We start from the raw sequence: 13,995 nt of genomic DNA on the forward strand, positions 1-13,995 counted from the left end.
ATCAGATTTCAGCAAATACAGACAAGGCAATGCAATTAAGAAAACTTCCAAATGCTGTAATTCAATATTTTAATCCTGGAAATAAGTAAATATCTGTTTCTGTTAGGAATATTTGAAAGTACTAAATATTTTGTTGTTGTTGTCAAACAATGTGTGGTGTATAAATGATGGCATAAATGATGCTTATAGAAATGACACAAATACTAATGCACTGTAGATTTACAACATTGTAGCATAGGGTCATTCTTGTTAACTGTGTTGTCTATGGACTTATAATTCAAGGAGGTTTTTAATTTAAATGAGTGGGTTGTTTTTTTAATCTGTGTGTATATGTATAATAGTACATAATGTATATACTCTGCTGAATACAGCCCAGTTAAATTTAACTGGGCTCGTTTAGATATATACTTCAACATTAATCTAAATAGTACTCATATTCTAGCAATTGTTTTTATTTCTACTAATTACTTGATAGTATTATGTTCATGAGCAATGTTTACTTTTAAAGCAGAAGCTGAGGCGAAATGTGAATTTACTTGAGAAGCTGGTTATGCAGGAGACGTTGTCATGTCTGGTAGTGAACCTCTATCCGGGAAATGAGGGTTATTCACTTATGCTCAGGGGAAAAAATGGTTCAGGTAATATTTTTGCTCTTTAATTTTTAACAATATTCAGAATGCTCTATAAATAGTTAGAATGTGTTGTTGCTTACATTTAACTGTTTCACTTCTAATATAATCCCTTGTGGAAAAAACAAAACAAAACAAAAAACCAAAACAACTGTACTTGAACTAAATAATTACATAAAGCTGTGAGGTGCTCAGAAATGTCTCTAACAATGCAGCATAAATCAGTAAATGGGAGTCTTTTCGATAGCCTTCCATTCTCCTATTTCCACTTAGCATCCTGAGTTGCTTATCTGTGTTTCTCTTGGTTCAGGTTCCTTCTCTCAAATTGTTTCTTTCACTGCTTCCTAAACCTAGGTCTGACTAAAGGCATCTGTGTTCCAGTTTGGTTGCACCGTCATGCCACTGGTACTGTTACGTGCAATAAGAGCATACAGTATATTAGCTGGGAGCAAAAATTTTGTCCCATTGAGCTATTAAGGCATGTTGCCTTTTGGCACAATAAGAGCAAAATCAAGCTCTGGGAACAGAAATGGATGTAAAAATTAATACTATGCAAAAAATTTGACTGTTTGTGTAGGTTTCCACCGGCCCTGCTTTTTCCTGTGGCAAACTTGTTTTAGATTTCACATGGTTAAAGTTTGAACTTTAAAGGCAAAAGAAAAGCAATATGTTTTGTTTAAATTCAGATTCTGAGACCATTCGGCTGCCTTATGAGGAAGGAGAGCTGCTTGAATATTTGGATGCAGAGGAACTACCACCTATTTTGGTTGATCTTTTAGAAAAATCTCAGGTTTGAAAGTTTTGTTTTCAAAAAGAACTTATGTTTTGTACCCAGATAGGCCTTGATTTTTTTGATTGCTTCACATACGTGATTCCAACCACAAGACGTAAAACACTTGTGCATTTGGAACTGTAATATTTAATGTCCCAAATAAATATTTTATTGATATATAGGGAAAAAAATATTGGAGAGAAAGGGATAGAAGAGAGATTGTTATGGTTAAGGCTACCAAACAACTTCAACTCTGCAAAATGTCCTTTGTTCTTTGTCATTATGAAATATTTGGCATGGGAATTTCTTAAAACTACGTTGCTGGCATATGAAAACACTACATTTGAAGCCTGTATTTTAGGTATGTCTAGGTATGTAGTAAAGAACGCTGGTCTGACAAAATTAGTGATTAGTTTTATTCATAGTATCACTGAATTTTATATGATATATAACAAACTCCTTTTTGGAGGCAGGGGCTGAGGCAGATTGGTAACTATTTGTTTATTTAAAAGTTGGTTCTTTTGTTTCAACTAGGTTAATATTTTTCATTGTGGATGTGTCATAGCAGAAATACGTGACTATAGGCAGTCTGGTAACATGAAATCTCCAACATACCAAAGCAAGCACATTCTTTTGCGTCCTACAATGCAGGTAAGAAGTATTTTAAGTTGTTCCTCGGTGTTACGGTAGTTCCTGGACTGGATATGAACTACTACTTAACATATGTTGTTAAGATATCTTATTGTTTAAGTTGAAAGCTAATTACCATTATGTCATCTTCTTCAGACTTTAATTTGTGATGTGCATTCTATAACAAGTGACAACCACAAATGGACACAGGTGGGTTAGCAGTTATTTTAAAACTTTACAGTGATGTGGTAAATGCACAATAAAATAAAATTTATTTAAATTATTGTTTAATAAAATCTGATAAACAAAACTGATTATATATTTTATTAATTCAGACTGACAATGATGTTCGTAGTGGTGCATGGTACACTTTCCAGAGAGCTGCTAAATTAACTTGTTAATAACATCTACCAACAAGATGCCATAGAAGACAATAGAATTTGCTAAAAGTTTTGTAGAATCAGACCTTAATTTTTGGTAATGCAGAGTGACAGTATTGGAGTTACTCTAACTAGTTTACCTTACTTCATTCATCTTCAACATACAGCCCCAGAACAGCAGTTGGAGCCTCATGACACAACTGCTCCTCTAACATTATTTTGCTGTTGATACTGTTACAGTAAAGAGAATCCTAAGTAACTATGGTTGTACATTTATAGTTAGTTAAGTGCTGAATAGCATGGTTTGCTCAATGTGCTTGCATTTATTTCAGAGCTACAATCGCGCTCAAATCCATTTCAAATTGTAATCTGAAGTCCCAGGTAGATCATCTTTATGGCACTGATTACCAGTCCATCAGTATAAATCACTGACAGAAAATGGATTTCATTGCCACTAATAGTGTGTTTAAAACAAACAAACAAACAAAATACAAACAAAAAACCAGAACATGCCCCCTACTTTTCAGAAGGATTTCTTTTTCTATTGGAAGACCCACCCAAAGCTCTGTAATTCATAATAATGGTTAGTGATACTTAACTGTTGAATATTTTCTTTTGTTGACTATCCACACAATTTTTTTCAGTTTTCTTTAAGATAATGTGCACATATGCATAGATATGTATCAACTTAATTAGTGTAAAACTCGTCATATTTTTGCATTTATTAATAGTTGTGTATATTACAGGAGGACAAACTCCTACTTGAGAGCCAACTTATTCTGGCTACAGCAGAGCCTTTGTGTCTTGATCCTTCGATAGCAGTGACCTGTACTACAAACAGACTCCTGTACAACAAGCAGAAGATGAATACTCGCCCCATGAAACGGTAGTTTTCAGTGTGAAGCATGTTGAGACTTTCTTTGAAATTTTATGAAGTGTTTCAAAGAAAAATATAACTAATGCTTTATGTGAAAATTTTGCTTCTCATATGTAAAATCTACTTAAATATTAGGAATATAAGGAACAGTCAAGAAATTATATCTTACTTTTAAGTGCTCAATATTTTACTATATTTCAATTAGTAGTAGATACTGTAATATGCTTATTTTGGTATATCAAAAGAATGTGTATATAATTCTCTTAATACATTATATTGCAGTTTTGATTTTGTCTTTTTTTTTGGCATAATTCATATGTAAGCTGAGTCAGATGGTGGCTCAGGAATGTAAAAAATATAAATGGGTATGTTGCATATTGGTCTCTGATTTTTTAAAAGCTATGTACAAGTTTAACCCTGAATGAGGAAATCAAGGGAATTATTTATATGCTTGTTGTAAACAAGGGTAAACAGAAGTGTAAGCATATTAGAATCTTAGAAAACTTAAAAGTAATGCGGAATGCACTACATACAAAACATTGAAATTGTTTCACTTCTGTGTGTGGTGGTTCACTTTTTCCACAAAAGCTTGAGATGGTTCACGTTTATGCTACGAAAAGAGTTGCACTTGCTATGTAGAATGAAAATGTACTAATGGTCTGTCAGAATTACTGAAATATTTAAAATTAGATTTGCTTTGAAATACTATGATAATATACAACCAGTGGTAATGTCTAAAAAGCTATATGAAATTGTTGTCCTTAACATTAGAGCTTGGTGGTCAAAAAACATTCCACTAGAAAACTAGGCAAAGGTGTTAAATGAATGTCCAGAACAGCATTAATGTACCAATGGGTTTGGGATGAGATGAAGAATAGAGGGTAGTTACTGTGTTTAGAACTTCATAGTTACGTAAGCAGTACCCAAATCTTTTGACAGAACTGGAATCTGTGATAACATACAAATGTTTTAAGCTTGACAACTTCTCACTTACTCAATTTGACAATGTACTTCAATTATGCATTTCAAAAATAACCCCATTCTTAGTGCTGCAACACATGAACAGAATACTAGTATTTTTTTAAAAAATACAAAATCAAGAGTTTGAGTTGTACAGTGTAATCCAGCATAGCAATTTTAAATTAATGTTTCAGATGCTGTTTTTCAGCCTCAGTGTAAGTAGCATTTCCCTGCATATTTTTGTGTTCGTACACAGGCAGTGGGGAATTCCATTTTTATGATTTTACAAGCTTATCTGTCATTTTACCATAGGTGCTTCAAAAGGTACTCAAGGTCGTCTCTGAACAGACAGCAGGAAGTAGCTCACTATTCAACTCCACCTCAGCTCAGACTACTTGACTACTTACAGAAAAGAAAGGAGAGGAAAGGAGCCCAGCAGTATGACCTCAAAATTTCTAAAGCTGGAAATGTAAGTGTTCTGAGACATAGGTGGGTATACTTCTAACTACCTGTTTAAAACATTTAAAACATTAATACTGCTTTTTCATCTTCCAGTGCGTAGATATGTGGAAACAGAACCCTTGCTACTTGACTGCACCTTCTGAAGTGGATGTAAGTCCAGTTGTTACCATTAGAAATTATTAGCAATTGTATTGAACATTGTATTGTTTGAGTAAAGAATATCCACTATCAAAGAATGACCTTTAAAAAATGGGAGTGACTTTAACATTTTAAATTATTTTTCTGTCCTGTAAGGTATAAACACAAGCTAAACCACATTGGAATACATTGCAATTGTAACATGATAGTTTGGATGAGATAAACGGTGCAAACAGACCTTTAGTATTGTTCATCTGTGGGTTCAGTGAGCGCATATCTGTTTGAAGTTGTCTGATAATATAAAAAATAGAAAAAGAAATGAGGTAAGGAAATTGTTTAAAAATTAGTCACTTCTCAGCTTGGTAGAAATTCCTCTTTTTTGAAATGTTATGATACTATGGGACATAATATTTTCAGTAGTTTAATTTTTTGTACAGAGAATTCTAGTTGGGAATTCTGATCACTCTGTGTGCATTCTTCTCTCAGGGACAGTCACATCCTTGGTTTATGGCACTGCCAAAACACGCACTACTAGCATACAGAAGGGACTTGGTAGACTAGACAAGATTGTAGCTTTGGACTTAATAGGGCTGGGAAGAGTGCACATTACACATGAAATGGTGATGCTGTAAGTGTGTACAAACCTTCTCTCTCTTTGCACTTCAACAGTGTTGTATCTGACCTAATCGGAGTCTTTAGGAGTTACTGGTATTGTGAAATTTCTTAATGATTCCACATTGCAGGCAGTGATTTCGGTCTGTAGTCTTAAGCCATGTTTCGCACTTTTTGTTAAGGTTAACATAGCAAATATGGTGTAACAGAATAAATGTGAAGTTCTGGAGGTTATCCAGTTTACTTTTCCTGAATGCATAACACAGAGGGGACAGTATACAAAGTATCAGGCTATCTTTGTCTGTTTCTTGCACTTACTTTTTAAGACTGTCATGTTAGCCACTGTTGAAAAAAAGAAGCTGTACTAGATTGACTTTAACTCTGGCCCAATATGACTACTGTTCGTTCTTTTCTGATACCTCCATTTTCTTTAAGGTGGAAAAATATGCCAAAGTGGAAAAGTCTATCAAGCCTGATGACTCTCAACCAACTGTCTGGCCAGCACATGTGAGTAGTTTAGACCTTTGGCCAAACTTCTCTGTCTCTAGTTAAAATGCCTCTTATTTCAACAAAATCAGAGGAATGTAAGAATAAGCTTCCCTCCCCCAATTTAATTAATCTTCCATGTGTTATATAGACACAGAAAGATTACCACAGATACTTGTAATTTCATACAGTGCAGCATGCATGTGATCAGTCTTGTAATTTCCTCAGGTTTTTCAGAAATACAAGGAAAAGCAACTTTAATCTCCCAAGTAACATGTGCTGTTACTGTATAGTAAAAAAAGCATAATAATTTACAGGAAGCAGTGCCCCGCTCAAGAGATTGCTTTCTTAATCAGATACTCAGATTGATGGAAAAGAGCTTCTGTTAAAATAAAAATGTTAAATTTGGAAAGAGATTAGGTAATATTAAATACCTCTTACAAAAAGCTCTTTCTGCAATGTTTAAGTTGAACCTTAAGATTTTTGGAACAAATTACATGATTTAGTAAGAAGTAGTCATTTGATATAATTAGCTATAAACAAATTCATTAACTCTTTGTAATTTTGGAGGCAAGATACTGTCTTTATTAACAGCATCTATCATGATGTCTTTGTAGTTCATATTAGCAGAAGTAATATCTTCCCATAGAACTTAATCTTCATCTCTAACATTTTACTTGGAACATTTTTTTTGCATTGGCATAACTTATGTAAAACTGTTTCTATATATGTTTACCCAGTCTGCCTTTCCATATGTAACATGATTGTTTAGGGTTTGCAAAATTTTTGTATTTTTAAGAGATGATAAACTCTTTTTCCTCTTGTCCCTTTAGATAACTTCCTCTCAAATCACTTTCATTTTAGATAATGCACTGCTTCTTAGAGAGTGTTACTTACCTTTCTTATAGAGTGTTTCTTGCTGTATTGTATAGAACTGGCATATTTTACTAGCTGTTTCTATTATCACTTGTTTAATACTTATTTGGTTATTTTCTTCTTTTTAGGAAATAAAAGATGATTATGTGTTTGAATGTGAAGTTGGTAATCAGCTTCAAAAAACAAAACTGACCATTTTTCAGTCTCTTGGCAATCCCTTGTACTATGGTAAAATTCAGACACTCAAAGGTGATGAGGAAAATGACAACCTATTAACTCCATCACAGTAAGTTACATGTTCTTTTAAACTGTACTGTGATCTGACAGATGAAGGAAGACAAACATTACTTATCATTTTCAGTCATAAAAATACTCCAGAGCTAGAGTTCGGATTTAAGAGCTTTGTGTGAAAAATTCAGCTAATGAACCTAACATTTTTTTAACAAAAAAACCCAAACCAAAATGTGTTCAAGCAACTGTATCTTAAATATACTTTTGTGTTAAATCTGCATGTTCTTTTACATTAAAGATATATTGGGGGGAAAAAAACCAACAAAAAAATGCAACCCGCTCAAATTGTGGAGACACCATGAAACAGGGTTAGCACTCTTTTTCAGTATTACTCATAATTTTGATTGTTCTCAAAATTTGCCTGATGCTGTGAAAACCTAAGACTTGATTATGTTATGTTTACCCTTATGCAGAGAAATTTAGGCTAAATAAACAATGAAGAAAAACATGACCTCCTAAGAAGCTTCATAATTTTGAATTGTTTTGAATCTGCTGTTGTTGGCTGTGGTTCTACAAAGATTCTCTGTTCTTGGCTCTTTGTTGTGTGTACCAGATTCTTTGCATGGAGGAACCTGTGCAGCAGAGTAGACACAATAAATTTCATTAAGGCAAGAAGCAGTGAGCCTGAGCAAACTTTAGTTCTGTTAATGAAAGTTATTTTTATTGTCTAGTATATAATTCCTATCTCATTTTTTATTAAAATCTTAAAATCTTCTTAATACTTAGGATGTTTTATCCCTAGACTGAGCTATATACTGGGTTTTTTTCCATGCTGTCACGGTTTAACCTCGGCTGGCAACTAAGCACCACATAGCCACTCTCTCGCTCCCCGCCCCCCTGTGGTGGGATCAGGGAGAGAATCAGAAGGGTAAAAGTGAGAAAACTTGTGGGTGAGATAAAGACAGCTTAATAGGTAAAGCAAAAGCCGCACACGCAAGCAAAGCAAACCAAGGAATTCATTTACCACTTCCCACGGGCAGGCAGGTGTTCAGCCATCTCCAGGAAAGCAGGGCTCCGTCACGCCTAACGGTGACTTGGGAAGACAAACACCATCACTCCGAACCTTCCCCCCTTCCTCCTTCTTCCCCCAGTTTCATACACTGTGCATGACCTCGTATGGTCTGGAATATCCCTTGGGTCAGTCGGGGTCAGCTGTCCTGGCTGTGTCCCCCCCAGCTCCTTGTGCCCCCCCCCAACCTGCTCGCTGGTGGGGTGGGTGAGGAGCAGAACAGCCCTTGGCTCTGGGTAAGCACTGCTCAGCAGTAATGAAAACATCTCTGCATTATCAACGCTGTTTTCAGCACAAATCCAAAACATAGCCCCATACTAGCTACTGTGTAGAGAATTAACTCTACTCCAGTCAAAACCAGCACACGTACTTAGTACTGATCTTCCTAGAACAGCAGTGCTAGCTTACAGTTGTGTAATAAGGCTGGGAACTAAAAGGATTTATAGATGTTAGATACCTGGTGTTTTTTGGAAATCACTGCTCTAGTCCATTATTTTTAAGACATTGGCAGTTAAAGTTCATCAAAGTTTGGATACTTCCTCCTTAGAAAACTGTCGTATGAAGTGAAATGTACAGAAGACATTTTTGTTGTTCTGCTGTAAAATAAAACAATGATTATTTTTTTTTGAGCTAGAGAATCAGAGGTCTGTAGTATTTACAAAAAAAAAAAATCACTGAAGTAATAAGTTTGCAAGCCATGAGTATTACACAAAAGAGAAATGCTTATTTAGGAGTTCTGGGAAATCATGAGGGATCAGAATTTGCGTAAGTGAAATCAAACAATGGAAACTAAGTGTTTCTTAAAATATTACAGATAGGGCTGGTTATGACACTTAGGTTTATATTTCAGCGTTAGCATATTGATATGTTGATTTATATGTAACTTTTCTCTTGTACTTTTTACAGTAGCAATTCTGTAGCAGTTACTTCCATTTTTTGAAAGTACAAAATGCAAAACTTCCATATTCTGCCTTTTACTTTGTAGGTAATTTACTCTTAAAGGAGACCATATTAGACCATGTGTGTATATTGTATATATAGTTATGAAGCCAAGTTTGTATTTCAAGTACTAAATAATACCCAGTCCGTTAAATGGATATGGTATCTCTTGTATTTTCAGCAGGTCTGAAAAAAGAGCAGCATTGACATTCGTTCTAAGTTTTGTGATTATAAAAACATGTTCTTTTAGTCCAATTAATGACTGAAAATGTATTATACGTTTTACATTTTAGGTTCCTTATTGGTTCGAAGACTGATGCTGAAAGGTAAATTAATATAGTATGTACAACCATTTGGCTTGATGTCAAATAATGAATTTTGTTCCTTTTAGCCATTATGACTGCTAATGTTATGCATACAGGTGCAGAACAGATGAGGAAAATAAGAGGAATTAATCATCATAACAAGAATTAGGATATAGTGTGCAGTTTCTATATTTAACAAGCAAGGAAGAATAGAGAAAAGCAAGTATGTCAATACAGCTTATCCCACTATCTAAATTTGAAGTGTGTTGTTTCGGTTATTTGCACAATTTTTCTTGATTACACAGGTAGTAATAAAATTCCGAGAGCACTTAGCAGGAATTTCATCTTGACATTTTGTATGGTAAATTGGCAATCGCAGAAATTGTTCATTTGAACTTTAAGTGTAATCTAGGACTCAGATATATGCAACTTATTTTTGTGTGTTGTGCATTACTTGATTCAGCTTTCTCAGAGAAGCAAGTAACAAAACAGTTTTCCAGTATATTTTAGTTGTAGAATGATTATGAGTAGCAATTCTGGGATAACTAAGTATTTCTCCAGATGTTTGTCAATGCGCATCACATTAGATAGCTCTGTTTCTATGAAGGTTTTGTGCCTTCGTAGGAGACTTTGAGGTGATGTACATGCCATAGCTCTTACTCCACTACACCCTCTTCTTATGTGCCTGGCAGAGAGATGAGTCCTTGATTTGGTCAAAAATCAGTAATAATGTTCTTTGTTCCAATAGATAACTTTGATCAAGCAAGTCTTTGCTTATATTCTCTCCTGCCTCCTTTGTGCTGATAGAGACTTTTGCTGTTTGTGCTGCAAGCTGAATTGGGGGATTGCTTGGCTGAAAACTAAAACAACAATAATGGAGGGGTCTAGTTTTTAACTGGGATTGATTTCCTGATCATGTTTGTTGTTGGGTTGCACAAATCCTTCTATCAGAATAAGCAGTTGGGTTTCAGGGACTAGGACAAGAATAAACAGCAGAGGAGGAAGGAGGGCAGGACCACCTTTTTGAGTATGTAGCGTTTTAATACTCTGATTTCACTGTAACTTTAAGACAGTCTAATTGCTGAAAAAAGTACACTGCACCCTTTCCTCTGCCATGTATCCTGGGGCCCTTGCTTATGTCTGCATTAGTCATGTAACAGCATGTTTAATTAGTGCTGCACCAAAATAAAGTGTAGATCAACGCATTTAGGTGTAAGCTAATCAAAATGTTCCAGCAGTTTTTCATTGAGGATCAGTCTGCCTGAGTTTCAGTGACAACAGGTCTTCAGCTTGATTTTCAAGTCTGCAAGGTCACTTTGTATATTCTGTTCATGTTTGTGAAACTGTATTCCCTCAACTTAGTTGTCTCAGATTAGTCGACATGTAGTATTTGATTTGGTAGAGCAGTATTTCAAAATTGTTTGCCTGATGCTATTGATCCTTTAAATTCCTGGATACATCACTGCTCATTAGTCTTATAGAATAAGACCTGGCTGTCCTGGTGCTCAAAGAGTGATGACTTTTTGCTGTGATGAGTGGTTCTTGGATGTACATTCAGTATGGACCTCTTAGTTCAGCCCTTGCTTTCAGAGTCCTCATCTGACATAGACCTCAAGTTAAAGGAGGGTTGACTGTTCCACAGGGAGCATAAGCAGAGGACACAGCTTTAGAAAAGATTCTGGACCCCCATGAAGGGAATGGGATCCCCATTGACTGACATCCCAAAGAACTGCAGTTGCTTTTGGGAAGGGAACTGTTCTGTCTACTGTTCTGCACATTCCTCCAAAAGTTTCTTAAACTCGTTTCTTAAACTGTATTTTGCATTAGAAAAAGACAGTGGTTAAAAGAAAAGTTAAACAGGAATAAATCTAAGAAGAGACCAGGAACATAAAGTAGAAAGATATATAGAGATATAGGTATGTTTTATATATGTGCATCTCTATTTTATATAGATATATACTTATGTATAAAATACATGACTATGTAACGTATACAATTATATGTTTACACATACGTATCTACTTTAGAAGTTCAAAGTTGTTAATCTCTTTATGTCCTCATTGTTTGTTTCAGAGTGGTGAACCAGTATCAGGAGTTAGTACAAAGTGAAGCTAAATGTCCTGTGAAAATGTTTCATAATTCAGGTGGATCAGTCAATCTTAGTCATCTTTCTCCAGGGAAGGAAATAGAAGTGAGTTTATTGAGCCATACATTTTTTTATTTGCACTTGATTATTGAATTATTAGAATAATTTTTGCTATCCACATTTAAAAGTAAAATAACCTAAAAATTTCATTCTGAATGAATTTTTAAATGCTTTATTGTCATAATCATTCAATGTGAGTATATTGGAAAAGTTAGAGGAAAGCACTTTTGTTTTCATTGTTCAAATGTTGTGTCTTTTAGCCATGTCTCTTCCCCCTGCCGTGTATAGTTTAGTTAGCTCCAAGGTTGTTTTGTAGCATTTTCCCCTGTTCAGATGAACCTTTCACAGAGCAGTACAGTACAATGCAGCTATGCGTTTTCTTTTACAGGTCAGTAAACATAGAGCAGATGTAGTAGCTGAACTTCTTTTCTTTTACTGTTAGACATTATTAAAATTATTTTCTCTTTAATTTGAAGAGGAAATCTTTAAAAAAAACCAAACAAAAACAAATCCACACCAAAAAGCCAACACCAAAAACTTTAAAGTGCCTATGTTTGCATGCACACATCCAGCAGAAATTCCTGCATTCCCAAGTTCTCATGCCTGTTGGCATTGCCTACTTGTTTCTTCTGGCTTTCTTGGTCAGATTCAGTACTCAGTGTTGACCTGTATTTAGGCTCCAACTGGTAAATTAATTTTGTATCCATTGGGCTATTTCCTGTGCTACATCTTTGCCCTAAATACCTACTGTTAAACTGCTACAACGTTGTTCTGAGAGAGGTAGTTCCTGGTGCCTGCCAGAAGAACAGCATGCAGAGGCCAGCAGTTGCAGAAAGCAACATGCACGTTTCTGTATGTGTGTATGCATGTGCAGATATATGCATGCACATGTGTGTATATATATGTATATGTGTGTGTAGATATATATATTAAAATTGTAGAATAACTTAAGGTGGGAGGGTACTTCTGGAAGTCATCTTGTCTGGCTGTCCAAGCCCCCACTGAAAGCTGGATGAAAGTTACTCAGGTTACTGTATTTAATGATCTAGTCCCTTTCTGAATGGGGCATTAGTGTATTTTCAGAATGATGAAAGCAGATATTAATAGTAAAAGAGAAAGGCAGCCCTCAATTTTCTTCAAAAGTTTCTTTTTTATAAGCAAGCAATTAGAAGCATGTAGAGGGTGTGTCTCTTATTACTGAGAATCAGTGGAAGCTTAGCTCTCCAAAAAGGTTGATTTCTGCATAATCCTGAATGCTCCGATTTGTTAGCCCATGCACATCTGATTTTGGCTCCAGCATTAAAGTATTCCATTCACTATATTGACAGCCTCATTTTCTAGTTTCAGCAGTTTGTGGACTGTATGTTTTAGGCGTTACTTTCATTTATGGGATACCTGCTTTGTAGGTAAAAAGATATAGACTATAACTGTAAATGTGTTTCACTGTTGAGTCTTTTGACGGTGTCAGCTATTGGAATTATGGATTTAGGGTATGTTGTGAGTAGCTGAGAACTACAGACTTGATTAGCTGAAGTTAATTTGTGTTCAAACAGCCTGATAAGTAGGCTATAAGAACAAACAAGAAGGGAGCACCTTTCCTCTAAAAAGATTAGTGAAGTTCTGATCTCACCGCAGTCAATGGGAAAATGTGTATTGATTTCTGTGCATTCAGGATTTTCCTGAATGTATTTAAATTCCTACTCCCAGAATCAGGAAATCTGATCCTGTTCTTTAAATCCATCTTAGTTGGAAATTGGCAGATATATACAGATGGTGAATGAATGAAATGATGTAATTTTTCAAGTAAGACCAAATTGTCCTTTTATTTAAAGTGCATCTGTCACTCTTGCGTTCATGAAAATTACTGAGAAGGATGTCAGAATTGTGGAGACAAGTGAAACGCCTTAAATTTTTTTTTTTTTTTTTTTTTGCTTGGTTTAAATTTTACCAGCATTTGCAAGCTGCTGCTTGATGGTAATGATTTTGCGTCAAGAGAGTTGGTCATAGGTTATGTTTTTAAAATAAATAAATAAAAATCTGAAATGTTTGAAGATAACTTTGTAACCGTCTTGAGAAGTCTAATACAAATTAATTGAATTGTCTTTTCTGTCAAATATGTGGAAGCTCGCATTATTGCTGTGGTAGTGTTAATTTCTCTTTCCTCCTAGCAGCCAGAAAGTATATCAGGCTCTGTTCAGTCTTCAGTATTGGGGAAAGGTGTAAAACACCGACCTCCTCCAATCAAATTACCTTCAAGTTCAGGAAGTAGCTCTTCAGGTAATTATTCATTGACTCAGGCGTCTCCTTTTTATGTGTTCTGCCTGTTGTAAAATTACATGATATCCCTTTAGTAAAGATTTAATTAAAAAAAAAAAAATCAGTATCTTATATGTGAAGAGAGTGGGGTTTTTATTTCTGATTATATTGTTCACAGAATTGTATCCTAACAAATATTCAAGTTAACATGTACTCACAGAACAATA

General features: G+C 35.0%; 1 protein-coding gene across 24 annotated transcripts in view; it reads left to right on the plus strand.

Moving 5' to 3' along the window:
• SUPT20H (SPT20 homolog, SAGA complex component) overlaps nt 1-13,995 on the plus strand; it is a 38,083-nt gene that overhangs the window by 12,272 nt on the left and 11,816 nt on the right. For 13 of the 24 annotated variants that reach the window (XR_005930907.1, XM_041118508.1, XM_041118513.1 and 10 more), the window contains 12 exons: nt 509-638; nt 1,316-1,419; nt 1,936-2,052; nt 2,188-2,241; nt 3,158-3,297; nt 4,561-4,717; nt 4,804-4,860; nt 5,896-5,967; nt 6,951-7,108; nt 9,355-9,387; nt 11,440-11,557; nt 13,681-13,789. Coding sequence is in view for 23 of the 24 variants with exons in the window: in XM_041118508.1 (XP_040974442.1) it covers nt 509-638; nt 1,316-1,419; nt 1,936-2,052; nt 2,188-2,241; nt 3,158-3,297; nt 4,561-4,717; nt 4,804-4,860; nt 5,896-5,967; nt 6,951-7,108; nt 9,355-9,387; nt 11,440-11,557; nt 13,681-13,789 (1,249 nt within the window). In the remaining variant the exon portion in view is untranslated. The remainder of the gene's footprint in view (nt 1-508; nt 639-1,315; nt 1,420-1,935; nt 2,053-2,187; nt 2,242-3,157; nt 3,298-4,560; nt 4,718-4,803; nt 4,861-5,895; nt 5,968-6,950; nt 7,109-9,354; nt 9,388-11,439; nt 11,558-13,680; nt 13,790-13,995) is intronic. The other 11 variants (XM_041118509.1, XM_030043091.2, XM_030043092.2 and 8 more) reach the window with 4 other exon arrangements.

The sequence above is a fragment of the Aquila chrysaetos genome, chromosome 19 (genome assembly GCF_900496995.4).
Source record: "Aquila chrysaetos chrysaetos chromosome 19, bAquChr1.4, whole genome shotgun sequence".
In the NCBI taxonomy this organism is placed as follows: Eukaryota; Metazoa; Chordata; class Aves; order Accipitriformes; family Accipitridae; genus Aquila; species Aquila chrysaetos.